The sequence below is a fragment of the Strix uralensis genome, chromosome 18 (assembly GCF_047716275.1).
Source record: "Strix uralensis isolate ZFMK-TIS-50842 chromosome 18, bStrUra1, whole genome shotgun sequence".
NCBI lineage: Eukaryota > Metazoa > Chordata > Aves > Strigiformes > Strigidae > Strix > Strix uralensis.
Window position 1 is genome coordinate 2,028,686 of NC_133989.1, and position 25,987 is coordinate 2,054,672.

Here is a 25,987-nt window from a genome sequence, read left to right on the forward strand (position 1 = left end):
CCCGCCGCCTCGTCTCGCCGCCGCTTCCGTCGCCGCTGCCGCTTCCCCGGGCGTTTCCAGCGGCCCCGGCTCCGCTCCCGCCTCGCTGCCACCGGCACCATGAACAAGAAGAAGAAGCCGTTCCTGGGCATGCCCGCGCCTCTGGGCTACGTGCCGGGGCTGGGCCGCGGGTGAGGCGCCGTCCGGGCTCCCCCCGGCCCCCCCGCGGGCCCGGCCTCGGCCTTCCCCGCCCCGGCCCCCCCCCCCCCCCCCCGCCTTCCTCGCCGGGCCCCAGCCCCCCCGGGCCCCGTTTCGCTCCTGGCTGGGTGCCCATCTCCCTGCCCCCATCGTCCCCGTCGCCTCGGGGCAGGCCGGAGGCCCCGCGCGGCCTGCTCGGCTTCTCAAGGGTTCCTCCTACGAGATGGTTCGCGTCTACTCCTTAGATGGGCGGGTTTGTGTTTAAATGCGAACTTGGCACCGGGGATACGTTCCTGGGTGCTTTAGGTACCGCTGGCTGGGAGGGGATTGCGCCCCTCCTGATTTTGTAACTCTGTGTGTACGTGGGGCCCTCTCAAAAATCATTAAACCCGGGTGCGTTTGTGCTGGGAACAGCGAGGGGCCGGTTCGGTGGTGGGTGGACACCGGGCGTTGCCCTTTGCTGGGTGTGACAACAGGTCAGTTTGTCCTCCACTGACTTGGTGCCCTCACGCCGCTGTGATTATATTGACGGTGCCCTGGGCAGCACTGGCTGGTTGAAATGGGGTTTCTGACGAGCCCCAGTCGCCCAGGCCCCCACCCCGTAGTACCCCCCAGCCTGCAGGATCAGCTTTTCACTGTGTCTGAGAGACACAATTTAGAAGAGAAAGCGTGTCTTGATACCAGATGGATGGGAGAGCCGGGTGATTGTGTGTCTTTGTAGATAAAGTTCTCCATATAAGAGGACAGTTTTTCCCCCCAGGGTTTATGAACGGTAGGGATGGGGACTGGCTGATGCTCTTCTTGCAAAAGAATTATATTTTTGTTGTCTAAGAATTTTGACAGACTGCCTGGGTAACAAATAGTGGGGTTGCAGCATGCTAAACAGCTGCTACTGGTTTGTCAACGCAGGGCCACAGGTTTCACCACCCGCTCTGATATCGGCCCTGCACGTGATGCCAATGACCCCGTGGATGATCGTCATGCTCCGCCGGGGAAGAGAACTGTTGGGGATCAAATGAAAAAGAACCAGACGGCGGATGATGATGATGAAGATTTGAACGACACCAATTACGATGAGGTGATGAGATTTTTCATCATCCTGGAGATGTTTTTCACTAGTGGAAGAGGAGTAGCTCCCTGGTCTCTTGCTATGAAATCCCACCTTAGCTGAGGTTTCAAGGCCAAAATTTCCTGTAGTTTGCTAGCACCACTTCCTTTTTCTGATTTTTTTTTTTTTTTTTTAAATTGAGACCTCATTAAATGTAATGGCATAGTGCTTGCAGGTTTTTGTTGTGGCGTTGGTCCATGTATTGTGGTTTAATTATCTGTACAGAGCCCTGAGAGCTTTGGGTAGAGATCCGTAAATAAAATATTAGTTTAAGTACTTTGGGATGTATTTTGTATTCTCCTGCACAACTGAAATCTAAGCTCTCGTTCTGTGACATATATTTGTCTTTATGGGGCCTGTGTTGTCTTTTCTGTTTAAATCCCACTCTGGTTAGTTAAATGTGTCATTCTTTTTGTTTGCTTTCAGTAGTCTAAAAAAAAAAGTGGTTAATAGAAGAAAATGGCCTTTCTATACTGGGATCTCATTTATTGCTTAACAGAAGTGATTTTGAAAGAGAAGCAATTTTGCTTTTGAAATGGTGTGGGAGAATAAATACCAGGGGTGGTAGAAGAAAGCTGCTTTTATTTAGGGATGTGTTAGTCTGATGCAATGTTGTTAGAAATAGCCTGCTCGTGCATTTTCGTTGTTCTGGGTGGCTGTTGGCTGTAGCAGGAACATAACAGGATACTGTGGGTTTTTTCTTTATTTCCTCTTTTTTTTCCTCTTTCTCTCTCCAAATTCTTAGTTCAATGGATACGCTGGGAGCCTGTTCTCAAGTGGTCCCTATGAAAAGGATGACGAGGAAGCAGATGCTATTTATGCAGCTTTGGATAAGAGGATGGATGAACGCAGAAAAGAAAGAAGGTGGGATAAACTACAACGCTGGCGTGGGGTGTTTTCTAGTTAAATTGTGTTTTAGAGTTTTCCTCTGCCTCTTCCACTTTCCAGTTCAGGTTCTGCCCTTGCCTACTGGGTACGTTTTCAGACGCATACGCAGTTTTTATCTGTTTTAATGCTGTACCTTTGACCCTGTGGCTCCAAGTTTTAAGGATGAGGGCTCTTCTGCATGACTCGCTCTGAGAGTTGGTGTGATTGAACTGCTTCACTGTAGTTAATTAAGATTTGCTGTAGTTCATTAAGATGATGCGGGGAGATGCTGAGTGACTGGTTTTGACGCATCACATGCTGCACAGCACACTGGAAATGGTTAGAAAAGTCATGTGATGTGGGTCTCTTGTAAACTGGTGAGTGTTACTTGTTAACTCACTACCTGGTCTACAGGTAAAAGGATGTTAAAGACTGAAGTTTGCTTGGAGATGCCTGTTTTTACATTATAATATTATCTTAATTGATAAGACATCTCTGTCATTATGTTGATAATCTAAGCTTGGAAAAAATGCTTTTTTTAATGCCTTAGCTCTGACCAAAAACATTTTTCTGTAATATCAACACTTTGTTTAAAGATTTGCCGAGTGTTACTTTGAGCATAACCTCAGTACTCCTTTTCCTAAGGGAACAACGAGAGAAAGAAGAAATAGAAAAATACCGTATGGAACGACCCAAAATTCAGCAGCAGTTCTCAGACTTGAAAGTAAGGGAAAAAAAAAAAATGTCTGAAATGTGACTTTTATCTTTATGACTTTTGAGAGGTGGATGTATGTTCTGCAGTTCTTTGCTCAGGTTTTGTGTGTTAGCAAACAAGCACTTTGTTATTCTCGAGATTAGAATTACTTTCTGTTGGAAAAATAAGGAATATGAAGCTGGCAGTGTGGAAGATCGTCTTGCTTGGAAGCTTTCAAGTCCTGCAGTATAATTTTCAGGCAGCTGTGGAGTTAGAGACAGGAGGATTGGTAGTGCAGGTTTAAATCAAAGTGGTGACGGAATCTGCAGTAAGTGATAACACAGTGTCTCGGCTGGCAGCGGCCCTCAGAGCTGCACGCGGCTGATGGAAGTGGGTGTTCATGAGCTACTTCGTAGGGCTGTGGGGGAATACAGCGATTCTGCCTGTTGAGCACTTTTCTTGTGGAGGCACAAGGTAGTGAAGCTTATGCAAATTTTGATACCAGGCTTTTGTGCTTTATTGCACCTTCATGTCTGTTCTTGAGAAGGTGCTACACTTCTGTCTTTGAGGGATTGGCATTGAAATAGTTGAGCAGGATCTCCTGACTCTAAAGCTGCTTTTAAATAAAATATATTTTTTAAGCTATTGTTTAATGATTAGTAATAAAACAATCGATGGTGCAGACACTGAGATAAATCTGAATATTTGTAGCACTGAGTTTAATAGCAAAATTGATTTGAAATCTCGGTCTGGACTAAAAGCAAATTCTAATTAAACGCATCTAATTCTTTTGTACATGGGTATAGAAAAAATCTGACCTTTGACCTTTAAGTGTTTAATCTTGAATTCTTTCAAGAAAAAAAATTTATTAAGGAATTAGAGCAGTTACAAAGAACACATTTCTACAGCAAATAATGATGACAACTCCTGTTTGAACAGCGGAAGCTGGCAGAGGTCACGGAAGAAGAGTGGCTCAGTATTCCAGAAGTTGGCGATGCCAGGAACAAGCGTCAGAGAAATCCTCGTTATGAGAAGCTGACTCCTGTACCCGACAGCTTCTTTGCAAAGCATTTACAGTCGGGGGAGAATCACACCTCTGTGGACCCGCGCCAGACGGTGAGTACCAAGCAAACCTGATGAAGATGTGATCTGTGCTTTGTAATTGGAGACAAGGGTTAAACCGTGCATTCGTTAGTGGCATTTGGAAAAAAAAAGACACTTGACCAAAAAACTTGGTGTAGTCTGTGAGTCTGTCAGAGGAATTGCTGGATGTTAAACTCCTGTGCTTGCTGGAGTCTTTCAGTGCACAACCTGTTGCCAGAGAAAACTTGAGGATAGGCAGGGAGAACCTGGTTCTTGTGTTAAAAATGGAAGAAAGTGTTTCTTTTCCTTTTCTCTGGCTGTCGAATGGTGATAATGAGTTTTGGTGAGCATAACCAACATCCGTTTCAGTTGTAACAATTGCAAAAATGGAACAGAAATGTTCAGTTTCACCTAATGGTTTGCCCAATGCTGGAGCAATTGTGTTAAAAATATTTGCCTTGTCAACTGAAAATTAAGTAATTTAGCTTGTTGCTACATGGCTGCAGGCTACTCTGGTCATGCAGTCACAGGAGAAGCTGACTGGCCCTGAATTGGCACCAGATGGCCATGGGACTTCTCGTAGATATTCTTGTTTCAATGTGCTAGGTTTAGATGCTTGTGCTGAAATTTTTCACTTACTTTCTTGTTAGATATTTCACTGACTTGACTAAACTTGCGTAATTACCTACAGATTTGCAAAGCCTGTATGAGAAATGTTTTGTGATTCAGGGAAGCCACGGTTTCAAAGATACTCGCAGGATTTTGGCATCTCTGCCCTGTAGCCACTGGAGAAGAGCAGATCAGGCAACAGCCTGAATTATCTTTGCAGTCGCAGAAGAGATATTAAGAATGTATTTCTCTCGCTCTTGTTTTTAGCAATTTGGTGGATTGAATACACCATATCCAGGAGGCTTGAATACTCCGTACCCAGGAGGAATGACACCAGGCTTAATGACACCAGGGACAGGTGAATTGGATATGAGAAAGATTGGCCAAGCCAGGAACACCTTGATGGATATGAGGCTAAGCCAGGTAAGGATCCTGAAAGGGAGGATCTCTCACGGTTTTACCTGTGTTGGTGTTTGCTGCTATTTAGGACCTGGTTTTAGAAAAGTCTTTCATTCTCTTGACTGTTGGAGAGAAGAAATAGCTCGGCTGTGACTAGCAAGAATTTTGCGCTCCTCCTCCTTGCACTGCATGCCCTTTGCACTAGTAGAATTTCCTGGGAAATAACAGTTTTTCCCTGGAAGTGTTGGTCATTATGGGAGAACAGAGTGCCCTGTTGTATCAGAGGTGAACTGCAGACAAACAGTGCTGTAATTGAGCCAAGGGAAGCATCTCTTCTATCCTGTGTAGGGATGCAGCACAAAATGCTGAAAAATACTACTCTTAAATTATTGTTGACTTCTTTTTCATTGATTTTTCCCATCTAGATCTGGTTTGAACTAAAAAGATGGGCTTTAGCTGGCAGGGCTGCAAGACCTTTTGGTGACTGAAAGCCAAGCTGCTTGCGTTCTACATTTCCAGTGGTACTATGTTTTTAGCGTTAAAGTCATGTAGTTTAGAAGTGGAAAAAAGCTAATCTGCAAGACTTTGTGTTTTCCTCCTTCCCTGTTTTTTTAAGAGATAAATGTCTAGGGTTGGTTTGTGTAGCAGCAGTGTCTTTTCCAGGCTTTAGTGTGTGCAGGCAGACTGGGGGGCTCTGAACGGTCATTTCAGTAGCGCTGACTTGACTTTCCCAGGTGTCCGACTCTGTGAGTGGCCAGACTGTAGTGGACCCGAAAGGATATTTGACAGACTTGAATTCGATGATTCCCACACATGGAGGAGATATCAAGTAAGTTTCAGAAGGATTAACTGATTTATCCTCTTAGTAATGGCTGTGATCCTGCATATAAATGCAAATCTGTCTGAGCAGGTGGCTTTTGGCTAACATTTAATCTGTAAAAGATGCTAGGTGAGGTTTTGAGGCTGAATTCTTTTAACGTGAGATCTGATATAGTCTTTCAACTGATGTATTTAGCATCTGACCTAGATGCATCAACTGTGGGGATTGTTTCTATTTGATCCCTGGGCTAACATGCCAGAGTGGTGGCAGCGTGTGGCTGCCTGCCAGCCAGGAAATAACCTGGTTAGTTGGACCTATGTACTGCTAATTTAGGCTTGATTGATGACCTCTGAAAACCTCTTTAACCTGAAGTTTGACACCTGTTTCATAAAGAATTGCCATGTAAGTCAAAGTGATATGTGCACATGTTGATGATAATACTTGACTTAAATCAATGCTTGTGCTTATCAGCTTCCAGCTGCAAGTGCCCAGCTGTAATTCCTAAGAATCTTACTTAAATACTTAACTGGTTTTCACTGTGATCTCGCTGTGTTAGTGTATATTTGTAAGCTTGTTTTGGTAATATATAATTTGTGTCACCAGTATGGAAATGTTTGAGGTCACAGTCACTGCGCATCTGAGCGTGGCTGCGAAGAACGGACTGTAAAGCACTTACTGATTCAGGAGAATAGCTTGCTAGCGTGCTGAAAATTTTCCTGCCTGTCCTTCCTCCTCCTCCTTTAGTGATATCAAGAAAGCCCGTTTGCTCCTGAAATCTGTACGAGAGACCAATCCTCATCATCCGCCAGCCTGGATAGCATCAGCCCGACTGGAGGAGGTCACTGGCAAACTCCAGGTGGCTCGAAACCTCATCATGAAGGGAACGGAGATGTGCCCCAAGGTCAGAACTGCTCTGCTTCCCTGCTGATCCTTGCAGGACAGTAGGGAAAGCTTGTGCTTACAAGCAGCAGCATCTGTTAAGCTTGTATCAGGCTACACCTGATCCAGCTTCACTACCTGCAGTATTAAAAGAACATGTATTTAGCTAGAAGCTCTAATTTTAAATTCTTGTTTTATGTAAAGGAAGATTGTTTCTCTTTCCTGACAGAGTGAAGATGTTTGGTTAGAAGCTGCTCGGCTTCAGCCTGGGGATACAGCCAAGGCTGTTGTGGCCCAAGCTGTCCGCCACCTTCCACAGTCTGTCCGAATCTACATCAGAGCAGCAGAGCTGGAGACGGATATCCGTGCGAAGAAACGCGTCCTTAGGAAAGGTGAGAGCTTCTGCAGGGTTGGGGAACAAAGTCTGAGTCCCCCTCTGTTCGTGGGGTGTTGTAAGTTGTTCGAGATGTGTCCATAAGTTTTAAGTGTTTTTTTTGGCATCCTCGGTGAGGATACAGTTGTTGTGAATGTGTGCCTTAATGGTGGGACGTGCTGCTGTCGAGTCAGAGTAGGGTTATTGAAGTATTTGTAAAACATCCTTCAGCAAAAAGCTGCTGTTGCTGAGCAATTGCAAAATGACATTTCACTTACCAAAACCAATTCCAGCTTGATCAAAGTTAGGTAGATGAAAGCAATTAAAAAATGATGCTCGAAGGAGAAAAGGGTGTTTTAACTGTCACCTTGTGACACATTTTAGAAAAGATACTGGGCTTTGTGTTTGAGTTCTGACGTGTCTGTAACCCGTTAGAGACCCCAGTGATTCCTGGTGGAGGAGCTTTAGAGGCCTTGGGGTTTGCTTTACTGTAGCAAGTTCTGTGTTCCTGGCAAACAGCTTCTCTCTGTGGTGCTTACCTAATGCACTTGGAGATTTTCTTCTTTTGTGGAATTAGTCTTTTCCAAACAATGATGTCTGTAACAGCAGTTTGTTGTGTTGTCGCAAACCCAGGTCTTCCTCGCAGGTTTGTAGTATTAATTCTTTGATTACTTTAAGTTACTGAGCCTGTATCAGTAGAGATTAGGTCCTTCATGGCTATTGAATTGTATCAATTATATCTCCTGACTTTAATCTAGACAGGGAAAAGGGTCTGGATTTAATACATTTACTAAATCACTATGAAGCAGTCTGCGGCAGTGAATGGCTTGGCTTCAAAGGAAGTTAAGTGCCTCCTACCTCTTCTTATTGCATGTAAAATTGCACATCTCTGGTGAAATGACCTCTTACTGCATAGGGATGAAAGGCACTTAAAGGTTCCTGGGTTTGAAGTTGTAAGACTTCAGATATTAACTATTCAGTAGCTTTTTTTATTTTCACTGGCTAAGCAGTGCAGCGTGCTGTGAAGCGTCGCTCCTGTGACGCTGTTCTTGAGTAATAGATGCTGAACAGAAAAACACTTACCTGAGCAGAAATAGATTTCTGAGTGCAGCTTGGGTAGGAGAGCATCTTGTGTGAAAGCAGTGACACATTAAGTACTGAGTTTTGCTTTAAACAGAAAGAACATCTTGCTTTGGTTTTTGGAACCACCTACCTGATCTCTGATACAAAGCTGTTAGTGGAATGGAACGTGATTTATCGTTCTCTTTCCAATTTCTGCCCATTAACAGCTTCACAGTGCTCCTCTGCTACCTAGGGAACATCAGTAACATGATGCTTGAAGCTGTTTGTATATACAGCCTTAAGATAAGTGGCAGTTTAACTTGTTATTTCTCCTGAAATAAGACTGACTGCCAGGTACTGTCACTGAAGTGTGTTCCTTCATAAAGTGTTTCTCCTGTCTGTTGGCTGTGTGTGTTCCTACCAGCCAGCAGAACCTCAGGAGTTTTTAAGGCCTCTCTGACTGGAGAGCCAGCAAGCTGAGTGTTTAAATTACATCTGGAGGTGTAAAAATCGAATGCTCTGTCTATGAAAACATGTTCTGTCCTGCTGAGTGATGCTCTCAGCTTTTGCAAGCTGATATTAGTCACTTAAAATGCTTCAGAAAAATCTCCTGCAGCTGCAGACTCGAGGAGAAACGGTTAATGCCCAAACCCCTCCGTGCATTGCTACTTGGGTGTTTCTGTAGGGCTGGGGCGTGCTCTGAAGTTCAGGCTCAGCAGTGTGCCTCTGCCTTTGCAGGAATGCTGAAAGGAGCAGCCTTGCCTAGAAGCCCAGCTGGGTTCAAAGTAGGTTTAGATGCCTCTTCCCACCCGTTTTTTCTGTGGTCCTGCAGTTATGCTTGCTTTATTGAAGAGGGGTGTGCTCTGTCCTCTGGTACTATAGCATGTTTGTGTGCAATCAGCATGGAAGCAATGAAACTACTACTGTCATGCAGCTAATAGGAGTGATCTGTGGTGTAAGTTGTAGTGACAAAAGTCTAAAAAACCCCCGTTGTTTCTCAATATATCTTTAAGATACACGCTTCTGAAGAGATAGGCAGAGAAAAGTTGTTCAGACTTTAGTGTTTCAGACAGCACATCTAGAACAATCTGCAGAGAATGCAGGTTCTACCAGCAGTAACCAACTCTTGCACAAGATTAAGGAAGCCTCAAAGACTCTTAATTAGATGGAGCCCATATTGGATTGCTGGAAGAACTCTTCAGATTCAGTGGCTTAGGGTGTTGCTGTCAGTGATAGCTTTAAGCTTTTTTGCATCTTACTGGTTTATTTTTGCATAGCAGGCCAATAACTTTTTGGGGAGCTAAACTGGGATCCATTAAGCTGTTGGGAGATGCCTGTGGGAAAACTAAATTGTGAAGGGACAGTTTCAACATCTAAGGAACAAGGTTGTGTTACTGGTTCATGGTGAAGATGCTCCTTTTTTATAAAGGGAGAGCCAGCGTGGTTAGGCTGCCCAATTCTGAAGATCCTACAAATGCTCATTTGCTGAGACTGGAGGCTTTGTTCAGCTAGGTGTTTTACTGAAGAGGATGCAATTACGGCTTGTACAGGGAAAAAGCCCTTGGCTCTCCAAAACCTGTTTCCAGTTAAAATTATTAAGTTTTTTTAGTTTCTGATTTTAAGTTCTCATTGTTGAAGCAAGAGCTAATACAAGTATAGTTCCCTCCCTTCTTTCTTTCAGGAAATTTCATTTGTAATAGGACAAAGCCTTTAACATATCATCTTTAAAAAATGCAGTTCTCTTTGGTAAACTACTTTGTCATGATTGACATAATTGTTTTGCCTCTCCAGCCCTTGAGCATGTTCCAAATTCAGTGCGTTTGTGGAAGGCAGCTGTGGAGTTAGAAGAACCTGAGGATGCCAGGATCATGCTGAGTCGGGCTGTGGAGTGCTGTCCGACGAGCGTTGAAGTAAGTTTTTAAAAAAGTAAAATAAAGCAACCCCCTACACACCACTTTAGGTTGGCAGCAGAGCTTTGAAAACAAAAAGCAGAGTGAGTGCAGTGTGAGGTTTCTACCACGCACTTTACGCCACAGTGAGAAGGATGTGATGAGTAGTGGACTGTGCTTTTTTTCTCCAGAGTTAATTGTCTGGTGGTCATTATATGCCCCATTTTCCTGTGTAATTGTTATGTTAGTTATGCCAGTGTACTGCTGTGCCTGCTGGAGCCAATTAGCCGTGTTCGCCTTTGTGCTTAGTGCCTCGACAATTGTAAAAACAAGCACACGTACAGTCTGGGGAATCTAAAACAAAGTTCCTCGTGTCTGGAACGCTGAACCAGAGTGTAACATTCCGCTGTTTAAAAGGTGGCGTGGACAGAACATATGAGCGCAGCAGCCCAGCAAACGGACGTGATACCTTGAGGTGATTAGGACTGAGCTTTAAGGACAGCAGTAGACTCTGTTTCTACTATTTCTCCATTGGTATTCTGCAGCTTGCTTGTACTGCTGGAGGACAATTGCCAACCAGTAGCAAATGGCATAAAGCTGCTTATCTCTTCGGGCCGACACTGCAGTACAGCAGCGTTGTCATCTCCTTGTTCTAATCTAAAATACATCTTCTGTTGCTCCACAGCTGTGGCTTGCGCTGGCGAGGCTGGAGACATATGAGAATGCTCGTAAAGTCCTTAACAAAGCCCGTGAGAATATTCCGACGGATCGTCACATCTGGATTACTGCTGCCAAACTGGAGGAAGCCAATGGAAACACCCAGATGGTGGAGAAAATCATTGACAGAGCCATCACGTCTCTGAGGGCTAACGGTGTGGAAATCAACAGGGAGCAGTGGATACAGGTATTGGCTTGGTCTTGGTTAGAGACCCAGATGAACTCTTCAGGTTCTGATTTGAAGGCTGTTGATGCAAGATATTGCAGGGTAATTTTGTACTAGACTTACCAGTGGAGATTCCCGTGAGGACACGAGAGGTGAGACTAAAAAAGCCGAGTAGGGTCAAGGCCACAAGTGATACCTGGGGTAACACTGCGTGTGCTGAGCTGAGGAATGTCTGGTTTACTTCTGTCTTGGAAGATAACCAACTTCAAGTTGAAGCAGCTGCTGCCTTAAGCAGGACAGAGGCTTTAAGCCTCCAGTGAAGGATTTATGTGATTTTTGCACATGTCTCTTTTGGCTTAAAAGGTATCCGTTTGCCAAAGGAGTCTTTGTCAGACAGTGTTGTCAGAAGTCAATAGAAATTCTGCATATGCAGCAGGCAGGAAATCCTCTGTTAGTCCTTTATTGGCTCGTAGTCCTGAGGCTGTGCAAAGTGCTCACAGCTGACACGCGGAACCGCGTTGTGCAGTGACGTTTAGAAAACACAACCTCTGCGCAGGTTCATCCCAGATCGTCGTATTTTTGATGTTCTGTATTAGAAAAGTTGCAAAAAGTTGTGGAGGTTTCCAGTGTTCTGATCACAACTCAAAAGCTGTGGTGCTTGAGTTTCTTGAGACACTACAGGGACTATTGCTTGATGTTCAGGTTAAAAGAACCTCTTTCCTCCTCAGTATGTACTGTCCTTTGTCTAAGCGTTAAGTCTTTAAACCAGTTTACTACTAAAATCACTTACAGTGGGCCAAGGCAGCAAAATCTTCTTGGCACACTGCTTAAAAGAGTATTGATAATGAACAAAGTGTTTAATATTAAATGGATATCCTTGCTAACATCTAAAGAGAATTACAACTTTCTTTACAGCAGTAAAACAATTAAAGGTTAATTTCAACTTCTGCTTAAAAAAAACCAACACCACAGCCTCTGCATCAGTGTCTTCTCGAGTTCCTTTTCAGTACTACAGCTGTTCCATTTCTGTTATCTGATCACTGGTCTTTTTAACAAGTTCAAGCAGGACATGCTTGGCTTTCTGAAAGCTTTGTATGTCAGAAAACTTCACTTTTCCATATATGCTGTGGTGAGAGAGCCTTCGCATCTTTAACTTCACACTGGTTGGGGGTGTATTCATTCAAATTCAGTTATTGCTTAGCCCTTGTTGAGACTTAAGAATCAACTCAAAGCTGAAAGAAGGTCAGTAGTTTTGATGTTACAATTCTTCCTTCTCAAATTCTTGCATTTTTTTATTGACCAGGTCCCTGCTCCGCCTGGCCCAGGGCAGGTCAGTGGAGCTGTAAGAGGAGACTCTTCCTGCTGGAAAGGTCACGCACTGTCACACTTACTCCTTTTCAGTGGATGCAGTTGATGTGCTCTGTTTCTTAACCAACTTCTGATGGATTCTGTGTGCAACTATAGCACCTTCCTTGTGGGTGTGGGCTCACTAGCGTGTGTCACGATATGTTTTGAGTAATAAGATATTTTTAATGCGGCAGTGACCCACAATGTCTCTGTGTTTGAACTTGAGTTGCTAGCCTCTTGTGCTGAGTTCTCAGAATGAGCAGGGCTTTACTCTGGTTTCTAGGATGCTGAGGAATGTGATAAAGCTGGAAGTGTGGCCACATGCCAGGCAATCATGCGAGCTGTGATTGGGATTGGGATTGAGGAAGAAGATCGGAAACATACCTGGATGGAAGACGCAGACAGTGTATGTCCAGCTGTGATGCTGGTTTTTCTTGGGTTTGGTTTTTATTTTAATCGGGGGAAATTAAACCGGAGCGTGGGAAATGACATTTTTTTTTTTATCAGTGAAAGTGGATGTGATTCCCCAACTGCATTTGGGCAGTCTGCCTCTCGTGGGGTTATTCTATTGTAGAGCTTTTTACAGATTTGAATTTTTATTAAGCAGGAAGTTAGTATCGTGATAGATTGTTTGCTGGTTTTGGTGTGTTGGGGTTTTTTTTTTTGGGGGGGGGGGACATCAACAGAGGTTGAGGGTCTGGTTAAAGGAACTGGGAGTTGAGTTTTAAGACGTAAACATTGTAGCTCAGGAGTTAATGCAAGACTGGATGGGGGTGTGGGTAAAAGTTTTACCAGGCTTTCTTTGTTTTAAGGGAGTAGCTTGAACATGCACTAAAAACTAAATTATATTTCAGCATGAGAAGTGTCCACTTCACTGGCCTTGAATTGGGCTTTCAGCAGTAAGAGGACATATGCTGTGGTGCTTATAGTTTTGCCTGTTAAAAAAAAAATGCAAACAAGAGAGCCTTTACAATGCCTTACTAATGTTTCAAGCTGGCCTGTGTGTGTCAGTCCCACTGAAAGGCCAGTGATACTTGGGCTCTGATAGACAGATGCTTGAAAATTTCCTCCCTACTTCCTTTTAAAAAGCTGATAATAACTGTTCTGTTATATATAAAGCCCCAATTCATGTATTACTCTGAGTTACTGAGTTCTGTGTTGAATTATGCATGTGTAATTCATTCTTGCACTTGATTTTAATGCAACCCTAAACTGACGTAGTTCTGATCTGTTTTTCCTTAGTGTGTTGCTCATAATGCTCTGGAGTGTGCCCGAGCAATTTATGCTTACGCCTTGCAAGTTTTCCCCAGCAAGAAGAGCGTGTGGCTGCGAGCTGCCTACTTTGAAAAGAACCATGGAACGAGGTAGGTGTGCTGCATAATCCTTGGGTGGAGGGTTCATCCTTGCTGCGGGGTGATGGACTGGGGAGGAAGGAAAGCTGCAAGATGATCCCTGAAGTGGTGTGTTGCATGTGCAGAGTTAGTTCAGCTGGTGGAAACTCACTGGCATTGTTTGCAGGTCTGGCCTTCTTTGTTATTGCTGTGGTCAGAACATCTTTGGTTTTTATGAAGTCATAAAAAGTTTTTTGGCAATAGGGACTACTTGGTTAAAATAGCTATGAATAGGCAAGGTAGAGACAGTCTTTGAGAAGGCTTTTCTAGAAAAAAATTTGGAATATAAATCACCTGAAAATACAGCATGTGTTTAATTTTCATAGATAAACTACTTTATTGCTGAAGTTGTCCAAGCATCCCTGGCACCTTCTGATTAAACATACTGTGAGTGTGTATCACGCTGTGAATTAAGATTGGTGTTACACTGTCACAGCTCAGGCCTCGCTTTAAGTTTATTCATAAAGCTTTACACATCTGAAACTTCCAGCGCAAAGTTTAGAATAAAACAAACAATCTATGCAGTAGACCACTTATGCATGTGGAATCATCCCTGTTAAAGCCAGCAGGGCTATAGTGTGGAAGTGACTGCAGATGCTGAGTTCTGCCTCATTCAAGCCTGCTATTTTTTTTTTTACAAGTATATGTCTGCTTTTGATGTTGTTTTCCCATGTTTCCCAGTGGTGGCTGGTTTTTCAGCCCCTTGTTCTACCTGAAAAGTATATTTTCCAGAGGAGAAAAATAATTTCAATAAGATCAAGACAGCTTCATCTAATAATTCCGAAAAACTTCCTGTCTCAGTTTCTACTAAGGTTTGTTAAGAATGGCTCTTTCCAAGACAAATGAGCTGTTTGTGTGCAGGGTCTTTCCGCAGAGGCTATCAAACAAAGGTGTCTGAACAATGAGCCGTTTGTGGAGTGCTGATTTCAGAACCCTTGTGAAAAAAAGACCTCACCCTTTCCTTGTTATGAAACAACTTATCAAGGTTTACAACGTTGGACTTTGCAACAATATTTATAACATTGAGTGATAGTGGAAATGGTGTGTGAGAGCTCGCCTTTGGCAGGATTTCGAGTGATTGTAACTTGCTCTTTCTTGCCTCAGAGAATCCTTGGAGGCTCTTCTGCAGAGAGCTGTGGCTCACTGCCCCAAAGCAGAAGTGCTTTGGCTCATGGGAGCCAAATCGAAGTGGCTGGCGGGAGATGTGCCAGCAGCCAGAAGCATTTTGGCCCTGGCTTTCCAGGTGGGTATATTACACTTGTGTGATGGTGTTAAGTATGACTAGTAAAGAATAGAGAGAAGGCTTTTTCTGTCAACACCTTATTCCTGCTGCCTTTCAAAATGATGGGGGCTTCCGCTGTTCTTTGATTGTTTTATGTGGCAAAATGTTCTGAGTGCACAAACCATTAAGTTTACTGCTATGGCTCCCACCACCCCCAGTCATGGATTAGAATCCCCTTGGGTTTGAGTCATTTGTCTCCTCAGTAAAAAGGGTGGTGGTCTGCCCTGATCAGTGAGGTTACTGCATTCCTTACGACTGGGATCAAACCCACTAATCCACCGCAAAACGAAGGGAATTGTCTGCTGGACGCTGAAAGAAAAACGGGCAGAGCGGTACGGTTCTAACGCTGGGAATGAAGCTTAAAAGGTAAGAGATAGCAACACCAAATGACAGGTCCTGAGATGGAAGGTAAAAGATACTTCCTAAACTTGTTCTTGGTGCTTTTTGTTACCATTCTGAAGACTTCTTGACATGGTTGCCACTGAAATGGCTTTTACTGGAGGAGTGTTCACAGACCTCAACTGGGAATTCGAGCTTCAGTTTTTTTTGCTCAGGGATAATAAAATGAGGGTCTTACTGTGGCAAACCCTATGATCTTTTCAGTATTTAAACTGGAAGTTCAGAAGATCAAGCATTAATGCTTTTCAACAATTGAGAAGCATCCAGCTTCTAAACTGACATATATCTTTGTGTTGTGCATCTGTTTTGGAGAATTTCTATAAACTTCAAAGGTCAAAGAAGATTGGGAGGAGCTTGAACTGAAAAAAATCCTCGTGTGGATTGACAAAGCTCTGATTTCAATTTTAATCTGGATCAAACGAAGGATTAAATCTGCTGTTGATTCACTGTATGCATTTGTCTGTCATTTTATGTTCTTGCAGGCCAACCCCAACAGCGAGGAGATCTGGCTGGCTGCCGTGAAGCTCGAGTCAGAAAACAATGAATATGAAAGAGCGAGGAGGCTGCTGGCAAAAGCTCGCAGCAGTGCCCCCACTGCAAGGGTAAGGATGTGTGAAGGGTGGAGAGGCTGAGACCTCTCTTGGCCACGGGGGAGTTGAGTCGGAAGGAGAAGTTCCTTCAGTTCTGCGGCCTTAGTGATTGACCAGATGGCTCCCTGCCATTGCCTTTTGCAGGCATGTGGCTGCTTTGCTGCAGCGCTTCTCCAGCAAATTGCGACACAGAATCATGGCATGATGGGAAGAAAAGGCTAAGATCAAGTGAAGGGTTTCAGTTTTTTTGTACAAATGGCAAAAGTCAGGAAATTCCCAGTTTACAGCTGTTTGTATAATGTTCGCGTTGCATAAAAGCGTGTCTTGGAAAAAAGAGAGAAAATACTTTCACAGAAGACTCACTTATGCTTGTGGTGCTAAAGACAGCTCTGGTCCAGTTTGTTGTTTAAAGTTACACTCTTGTGTTTATCTCTAGAGTTACTTCTGGTATGATAAACTTTGTCGATTCTCAGCTGTTCATAGAGAACCATGTTAACTTGTCCAAGTAAAAGAAAAATCGGTTTGATGCCCGTCTCCTGTTGTCCTGTCCCCCAATTTGTGCTTCATCCTAGATCTTTTACACTGTCCTCTTCCTCTTTTGTCAGTCGGGGAACTTCTCTCCAGCTGGCAGCTGAGGCTGAAGCTCTGGTCTCAGGCTTGATGCCTCTCTTGTGAAGTCATGGTGGGGGGGAGTTTGGGAATGGGAGGACAGGGATCAGAGAGTCGTGAATCAGCCTTTGGTCTGTAATGTATTTCTCACAGCTGTAACTTTTATGCGTAACTAAAAGAAAGGTATTTGGGGGCAGAAAAGCATAGGTAGCAGTTTGTAATTAGCAGGACAACCGTTGCAACTTGAAGGCATAAGTAAGAATCGGTGGTCTTGGTCACTGGGATCTCAGGAGATCAGATTGTGCTGATGAAGCAGGCTCAAATTTGTTAATTGGTTGTGCTCTGAAAGCTGTGCGCTTTGTACAAATATTATACAAATGTCAACTCCATGCTAATAGGTAATATATAAGTTGATCACGCTGTTCCAGCTCCTTTAATATTTGCATTTACCTTTCTCATTGTTATCTGTTCCCACTATTTAACCCCAGTATTTATTTTTTTATTATTTTACTTCAAACTGTAGCTAATCAATAACATTCTGATGGATGTATGAAAGTGGGAACCCACTGCGTTGACGGACTAATGTTTTTTTCAGTGGCTGCTAGTGATAAACAGCTCTGGTTCGCCCTCAGGTCTTCATGAAGTCTGTGAAGTTAGAATGGGTGCTTGGGAACATTGCTGCAGCCCAGGAGCTTTGTGAGGAAGCCCTGAAGCACTATGAGGACTTCCCCAAACTGTGGATGATGAAGGGACAAATCGAGGAACAAAAGGAGCTGGTAGAGAAAGCGCGGGAGGCTTATAATCAAGGGGTAAGATTTATGTTATTTCAGGTTTGCTTTGTGCTTCTGGTGTGGAGAGATGTCTGTCTTTGAATCAAAGTGGAGAGAGCTCTGTCCCAGACTAACTGAAGAGATGACTTCTGTTCTGTCATTGGTTAAAACAGTAACAAAACAGAACAAAAAATTAAGACATTGAAATAAGTAGCAGGAATTTCTCTTACCCCAGTATCCATGTGCAAAATTCATTTTCTTGCTTGAGAGTTTGCTGTATTCTTGACTCCTCACTGGTAGGAGAGGAGTCATTGCACAATAATTCTCCAAGATCTGTAAAGACTGAAAGCAGAACTCGTAAAAGAAAAGCCTCCTAACCAGTTCTTAAATACACACTGTACAAGGAGGGGGCCTGCGGAGTGCTGGTGTCTCTTTTAAGTGGTAATCAGTGTCCTTGGGTACAAAAGCTTCTGAAGCTCCTCAGCCATGAAAGTAACGTGGAAGCAGGTTTCTGCCAGTGTCCATATCCTAACGGCTTCCCGGGCCCCAAAGGCAGTTCTGTTCCTGCATGCCCTGTTGCTGTGGTGTGGGTGTGTGTAAGGGCCCTCGTGGGAGTGTAAGTTTCCACGTGGAGCACAAGCTGCAGATGTATTATTAAGGGAGGTGTAATCTTTCTCTTGCTACTGGGATAGCTCAGTCATAGTTGGTGTACCTGGCTGGTTTGGATGTAGGAGAAACTTGACTTCTGTACTGTAAGACCAACTAGGAGAAATTTGAGTGACGTAATCAACTTTGTCTCTCTTCTTCTAAACTCTCCAGGAGGATGTAGGGACGGAAGTTCTTTTCTACAGGGATTATAAATTGGTTTTTTTTTTTCCAAATCTACATATTACCGTATTTATTTATTTTTTTAAACAGTTGAAAAAGTGCCCCCATTCCATACCTCTGTGGCTTCTGCTGTCCAGGCTGGAGGAGAAAGTGGGGCAGTTGACTAGAGCAAGAGCCATCTTGGAAAAGTCTCGCCTAAAGAATCCAAAGAATCCAGATCTCTGGTGAGTTGTGTGGAGATTATCTCAATTTGGGCTACAGAGCCAATGAATTCTTCAGGCCAGCTGTTTTATGTTGCCTCAGCCGTTTGAGCCTGGAACTTATGACCATGCCCATCCTAGAGTGTTTTCTGGGCTAAGAACTTTTTCTGAATACCAGAGATACTTTGGTGATCCTGGTTAGTATGTAGCTACTCTAGGGAGCTGGGGACTAGTTATTTCTTTACTGATGGTTGTAGTTCACAGAATATGAAGCCCCAGGGGTCTTCCATTTCTGCTACAGTCCCTTTTTCAGTGTTTTTGATCTAGGTCATTATAGAATAAAGGTCATGTTTATTTTTAGATGGAGAGGAATGGGAGGATGTCAGTCACCTACACACATTCAGAATGTCGGCAGATGTTTGCAGTTTCCAGTGACCTTCATGTGACTTGCTGTTTGTTTCCACATAGTGAATATGTTGTCATAAATATCATCACTGAGTCTCTTTCTTACCAGGTTGGAGTCTGTGCGGTTAGAGTACAGAGCTGGGCTAAAGAATATTGCAAATACTCTGATGGCCAAGGCATTGCAAGAATGTCCCAATTCAGGTGAGCTGATCTCAGTTCTACCTTAAACACGGTGGTTTTGCCTATTTGATAAAGGCACATTTCTTCCCAAGATGTCCTTTCTGGCCAGGTCTCAAAATACTGTGTTTTGGAGAGGTGTCAGTCATCCTTCTACAAATGAAGTGTTGGTCTTTGTGAATAATCCCAGTTGCTTTGTGCTGTCTCTCACCGGAGAGGTCATGGGTTGGTGTTGGTGCTGTTTTGCTGAAGTATCCAGGATCTTATTGGGTCTGTGGTCCACAGTTTGTTCCCAGGTTTCCTGGGAAAGCATCTTGGATACGAGGGGCTTTTCTCTGAAGCTTTTAGAAGTCTGCCAAGGTTGCAAATTGAAGAAGGACTCTCAAGTGTTTGTAGTTAGGAAGTTCAGTAGAAAAGAAATGGGTTTTTCCCTGTCTCGCTGGAGTACAGCTGGCTGTAGGAGACCTCACGTTGTTGGTTTGCCTGCTGCTAACTCCATGCTTAATAACTTGTGCTGGCAGCAAATTTCAGTTGCAGTCATGATTAGCGGATCACGTACCATAAATGTTTAGTCCTGGATTTTGATTATTTTAACTCATTTAAGAAAAAGCAGATAGGTTGTAATGTGAGTCAGTTGGTTCTAACCAGCAGTGGAAGCATTCGCCTCTTGGGATGGGAGGAGAAAGTGTATAATGCTTCCCTATTTTTTGGCAGAATTGTGGGAAGACTTAATTATTTAAACATGTTGACATCTTCGGAGAGAAGATGTCACATAACTACAAAGTGTAGTAGTTGACTACAAGCCTTGTTAGCTCACCTTCAGGCTAGGTTTTGAAAGGTGTTTAACTGGCAGCTGCTAAAGTCCCAGTGAAATAATTGGGAATTAAGTGACTTTTATGACACGATAAACTCATTGCAAGCTGCTCGCTGTGCGAGTGGGTCAACAGAGCAATACCACCCAAATCCCACTTCGTTTTGTGAATGACCTAATACTTAATGAGCGTTTGCCACCACTGGCTTTTTTACAGAATCTGCCTGTTGCTATGGAAATGGGCAGCAGGATCTCAGGTTTTGTTTAAATAAAATCGCTTCCAACTCTGTCTTAAAACTCTACAAGCCAGAATAAAGACCTGCAGGAATTAGCTCGTTGGACACCTACAGTCATGTAAACCAGAGACTTGGGTCCATCGATTGCTGAATTGCTTCCCGGTTGCTTATGGCTGATGTAGGCAGGCTGCACAAGGTTAAATTGAAATATAGTGGTGTTTGTGTCCTCAACAGGCCTGAAAGAGGCCTGAAAAATGTGGCTTGACCCTGTATATAAAGAGCAAGAAGAGTTCTGCTCCGGTCTGTCACTGCAGCCATCAAAGCTTGTGTGTATTCCTGTGGTGTGGTTTATGGGAAGCGAGAGCACTTTGATAGAGTCCTGGCAGACACGAGCTTTCAGGCTTTGCTTTGAAGTGATCAGCAGGTATGGTTGGCTGACATCAGAAACTGAAGATTTCATGCTCCTCTGAGCATATTTCCTTTCTCGCTTTTGGCAGCGAAAGGAACTAGGGATTAAACCCGGCTTTCCTGGACCTACTCTGTCCTTCATCGCATGTGTGGAGAGCCAGCATCCATAAGACCGTGGTGTTCTCTGGCACCCTTGAAACTGCTTCCAAACAGTGTCTGTTGCCCCTTCTGGGACTTCTTCTTCCCCTGCAGTTTCCCGCTCAGACAAATGGCTATCTTTCACTTTTGAAACGCTGGGTTGCCCTCCCCTGTTCCACTGCTTGCAGTGTCTCATCCAAAAAGCATGAGCTCTGGGTTAGCGCAGGGAGCGCTGAAACTGCAGCAGGGTTGTGGTACAGAGACGTTCAGAACTGAAGGTCCAGCATGGTGCAAGTGATAGCTAAAAATTCAGAGTGCTGAATGAAGTATCCATGTAGAGTGGTCTGGGGTGAGGTTGGGGCATGGAAATCAGAAATATCAGAATATTGTATCAGCACTAGCGTGGCCAGCAGGGACAGGGAAGGGATCTTACCCCTGGACTCGGCACTGGTGAGGCAGCACCTCGATGAGTGGGTTCAGTTTTGGGCCCCTCACTCCAAAAAGGCCATTGAATGACTCGAGCGTGTCCAGAGAAGGGCAACGGAGCTGGTGCAGGGTCTGGAGCACAGGTCTGATGGGGAGCGGCTGAGGGAACTGGGGGGCTCAGTCTGGAGAAGAGGAGGCTGAGGGGAGACCTCATGGCCCTCTCCAACTCCCTGAAAGGAGGGTGCAGAGAGGGGGGATGAGTCTCTTGAGCCAAGGAACAAGCGCCAGGACAAGAGGGAATGGCCTCAAGCTGCGCCAGGGCAGGGTCAGACTGGCTCTTAGGAAGGATTTCTTTGCAGAAGGGGCTGTTGGGCGTTGGAATGGGCTGCCCAGGGCAGGGGGGGAGTCCCCATCCCTGGAGGGGTTGAAGAGTCGGGTTGACCCAGCGCTGAGGGATCTGGTGGAGTTGGGAACGGTCAGGGTGAGGTTCATGGTTGGACTGGAGGATCTTCAAGGGCTTTTCCAACTCAGATGATTCTGTGAAAACCACCAGGGAGGGGGCAGTAACGCTGCTTGCGTTGGAGAGCACTGGCCTGGCGACAGGACGGGGAGGGTTAATCTCGGAAATAACACTGAAAAATCTTCCTACTTGACTTCATTAAGGAATCCTGTGGTCAGAGGCGATTTTCCTTGAAGCGCGACCGCAACGAAAGACCAAGAGCGTGGATGCTCTCAAGAAGTGTGAACATGACCCACACGTCCTGCTGGCCGTGGCCAAGTGAGTTCCTGTGCTTGATGCAGTAAAACCACCCGTTTCTGTGTGTGGCTGGATCCATGATGAAACACTGCACTAGAGCATGACCGTGTGATTCTGGCTGCAGCAGCCCTAATAAGCCCCAAAGCAAGTAACAGCTCTCAAGCTGTCTCCTAGTAACGGTGCAGTTCTCTCCCTTGATTCCAAGTAGGGGATGTCAACCTGCCCTCAAGCTGTTCTGGTGGGGCTGGGGCTGTGGCACAGGCAGCAATTCGGTCACACAGAGTCCTTCTCCAGTGCTGGGTATCAGCACTCTGAAAATGGCTCTTTCTGTCCCTTAAAAGGGATTTTGGTGTGCTTTCAGATGAACTAGGCTTAATTAAGTTTTGTAGGATATGTTTTAAGTATTTGTGAAACTAGGGATGATTTTTGCTGGGTGTTTTTCAATTTATATGTGGCTGACTGTGTATTCTTCATCTTTTCTCTCTATCCTAGACCTATCAGACTATTTTTTTTTTTTTTTAAATCCTGAGCTAAATTGTGTGCAGTTGTCTTCTCCCCTCCTGAATTTCTGTGATGTCAGTTTTCTTCGGCTGTGGCCCTTCCTGGAACGCAGACTACCAGTCATACTGTAGTTTGCTTCTCTGAAACAGGAAGATAATCTACTAAGAATTGTTGTCTTGTCTAGATCCAGTTTTGAGGTTTCCTGTGATGAAAAGCCACTATTAGAATTGACTCACGCCACGTCCTTTCTGATCTGATGGGTGAGCGGCTCTACAGCAGTCATGATTGGGACAAACTTTTTTTCCTTTGTGAATACCAGAAGAGGTTAATGCGGGAAGCATTTTGCCCAAACAGTTGCCCAATTCTTTCACAACTCTTTTTTATAAGCCAAAGAAAACTGTAGGATACACTCCAGTGACTGCAACACTGGGTTCTGCCAGATTATGACAGCTGACTTGTTTAGCTCTAGCAGCAAGTGAGAAAAATGTTAACTTTTGCTTTATGGAAACTGCTTCCAGGCCCCTTCTGGTGCAACCTCAGACAGTTTAGCAGCTAATCCCAACACAAACAGCTTCCACCTTCCATCACGACTTGCATGTAGGTGCAGTAATACCGTAGTGTCACACATCTGTGAAACACTTTTGTTAAATGTGTTGCTGAAAATGGCCACTACTTGCAGGTGTTGAGCCTCTGCTATCATTGTTCGTGTTCTTTTAAATCACAGTTTATTTAACACGGAACAATCAAGAGTATTATAGGGCTTAAAAACAATCATATAAGCTGTATAATTTTATGACTGGCTAAGCTCTTTATGAGGGATGGCTGTCTGATTTGATAAAGACCTTACTAGCTCAGATGAACTCTTTAATGTGAAGGAGTGAAACCAAGAGACTATTGACTCAGCTGGTTAATTACTGGGGAGAAATTTGTGAATTCACGAGTACCTTTTTGAAATGGCAGCAGGTCGGGCTGGGTGCCAGGCTGGGATTTGAGCGCAGAAGCTTATGTGCTCGCTTTTCCCCCTAAAGTGGAGCTGACAAGGTGGCTCTGCTCCACTTAGAGCACACTTCATGGATGTGAACGTGTGACCACACGCAGCCACGGCTCCAGGAACGTGCTGCAGTTTTCAGCTTTTGGAAGTTATTTAATTGTTAGATGCTAAAATCGACTTGAAATATTAAGAAATTGGAGGAGGTGAAATAGATGTAGGCATATGCTCCTGTCTCTACACCAAATCTGGAACAGCAAAATTAAGCAACTGAGTTAGCAGAGATTGAGCTCAGAGTAACACTTCCCTTCTCAGGGCTGTCTGTCTCCTCCTGGGGCTAAGTTAACCCGCTTCCCTTTGCGGGGAGCGAAGAGGAATGTTCTTTTGGTCCTCGTATCTCTTCCCTTCCCAGGGGAAGTCAGAAGATGCCTACAGAGTCTGCTGTTTCTTGGGAGAGCAAAGAATTGAAATATCTGTAGAGCCTTCAAGGTGGAGTGCTTGCGGACTGGCATGTTCCTCTAAAGAGGCTGTTTGTCATCTCGCTCTTGCTTTTCTCAACAGGCTGTTCTGGAGCGAGCGTAAAATAACCAAGGCCAGAGAATGGTTCCACCGAACGGTGAAGATAGACTCCGACCTGGGCGATGCCTGGGCTTTCTTTTACAAATTTGAGCTCCAGCATGGCACGGAGGTGAGTGTGTGCCTGGGAACAGGGAGCTGGGGAAGGCAGCGGGAGTCCCTGGGTGCTGTTGGTTACCAGCTCCCGGGGATTGCTGTGGCGCTGGGCTGAGTGCGCTGCTGCTGCCGCCGCCTGTGTGGCTCACAGATGAGGCTACAGCTGTCACGCCTGGTCATGAATGAGCATGAACAGGCCTGTGTGGTGCTTTTGAAAAGGCACTGCCATTAGCTGAGCTGTCTTTCAGGCTGCTTTGCTGTCCACAGTCATGCTAGTTCGTGCAAAAATCTATGAAATCAATCTTCCTTCTGTAAAACGCAAGCGTTCTCATAGATTTTTCTGTAATTGCAGTGCTGGGTTTGTGTAACTAGTCCCGTTTCTTCACAAGTGTCAAGTGCAGGTTGCACATGAACTCGGCCAGAGGAACAGTCTGTTCTAATCTCTTATGGTAGTTTTTACTGCCTGATATTACTGAAATGATGGGAGTGTTTATCTTCTGACTTCAGAGAGACCTCTCACTTGACATCTCGTGCAGGTGGTAATGCAAAGGAAGTTTCTGCTGCAGTTTCTCTGGTGCAGCCAAAACTCGCTTGACTCTAATTTGGCCAGTTTGTTCAGCAAGGCAGGAAAGTTGCTGCCTCTGCGTTTTGACTCAGGCTTCCATACTGCCTTTAAAAAAAACCCAAAAAACCTCAAAAAAGCCCACTAAAAAAAACCCCACTATAAGCTTTGGAAGAGTGTTTGAATCAGGGAGGGAACTGTTAAAATTTTGGCTCTGTGCTGGAAAAAAACAGGGCATTAAGAGACTTGCAAACTGTTGTTTCTCCTCCTTGTAGGAACAACAAGAAGAGGTGAGGAAGCGCTGTGAGAATGCTGAACCTCGCCACGGAGAGCTCTGGTGTGATGTCTCCAAGGACATAGAGAATTGGCAGAAAAAGATCGGCGAGATTCTCATGCTTGTGGCAGCCAAGCTTAAAAATACCTTCTAGAGTACGCTGGCTTCAGCTACGTTAGTCGTCTCTGTAGGACTTGTCTGCTTTTACCTGCTTTCGGTGCATTCGCCCTTCTGGTGGCACAGATTTTGGAGGACAGGAGATCGGGGGTGATGTGAAAGATCTTTCTTCCAAAAAAGAAAAGCTGCTTCCTTCTCTTCCCCGTGATAGTGCTCTTGGCTCACACGGTGTGGGCATCGCCTTCCGCAGCGCACCTGAACGTCGTCGCCGGTGTCCTGTAGGACGGACGAGCGGTCGTGTGAGGCTCCCTTGGCGTTTTCAGTTGGATGCCTGACCCTCCCCCCCCTGTAAATACAAGCTTTAATTAGTGTTTGTTTGGATTCTGACGTTTAGCAGTTCTTCTGGTTTCTTCCCCAGCATGCATTCCCATCCCATCCTGCCCCCTTCGTGCAGTTTCTTTAGTGTTTGGCCCATCTGATGCTGGTTCCTTGTCAGCAGATCTGGTTTGTTGCTGTTTGAATACACTGAATGTCCTTGAAGGAGGCATGTGGAGTTCTGGAGGACCAGCAGCCGAGGGGAAGGGCTGGGCTGGCCCCTCTTTTTTCAGTTTTTTTTGCCACAAGCCTGGTTTAGCTTGGTCTCCTCTGCTGGCAAGCTGCAGCACAGCTCGGAAGTGTTCCTCAAACCTGAGCAGATGGAGCACTCTGTGAAATTCAAGAGTGTATTTTTAGAGCCCTTTTCCTCAATTTTTAAATGTATATAGTATAACCTCATTCTTTTAGGTGTCTGATTTCATTAAGCACAGTGGTATTTTAAAGTAACAAGGTAAAACCCAGCAATTCCTGAAGGGCCATTTGAAGGAACGACCTTTGCTTAGAGGCATTGAGAGACTTTTACAGTGGCATCTGCTTTCGCTTGGGGTGTTTGGGATGACTCTCTTCAAGTCCAAATGGAAAAAAGCAAATTCATGAGAGGAAAAGCTTTGTGTTTGGGACCCTTTATAAACTGTCTTCAATTTTCTACCCTTGTCATGTCTTATTTTCACCCCAAAACCCTGACTTTCTTGTGATCGTTGAATGAAAAGCTGTAATGTCTTACACGTTAGGTTGTAGCAGAAGTAGCCGGGTCTGTGTATGTGCATTATATAATGTATTTAGTTGGAGGAGAAAACCCTTTATCACTTGTTTGGGCAATATGTATAAAATACAGCTTGTTTTTTTTGTTTCCTTATGTTTTCTTTGAATGTGGTCTTGCC

General features: G+C 44.5%; 1 protein-coding gene across 1 annotated transcript; it reads left to right on the plus strand.

Annotated features, from left to right (window-relative positions):
- Positions 1-25,962, plus strand: PRPF6 (pre-mRNA processing factor 6). The gene is made up of 21 exons (XM_074887928.1): positions 1-170; positions 1,087-1,255; positions 2,031-2,149; positions 2,798-2,876; positions 3,786-3,962; positions 4,806-4,961; positions 5,672-5,766; positions 6,502-6,658; positions 6,866-7,028; positions 9,863-9,981; positions 10,646-10,864; positions 12,474-12,596; positions 13,433-13,554; positions 14,686-14,824; positions 15,745-15,864; positions 17,094-17,270; positions 18,150-18,283; positions 18,774-18,865; positions 21,524-21,638; positions 23,668-23,794; positions 24,616-25,962. Exons 1-21 carry the CDS (start codon positions 100-102, stop codon positions 24,766-24,768), a joined length of 2,826 nt encoding a protein of 941 aa, XP_074744029.1. The 5' UTR covers positions 1-99; the 3' UTR covers positions 24,769-25,962.
- Positions 25,963-25,987: the final 25 nt, after the last annotated feature.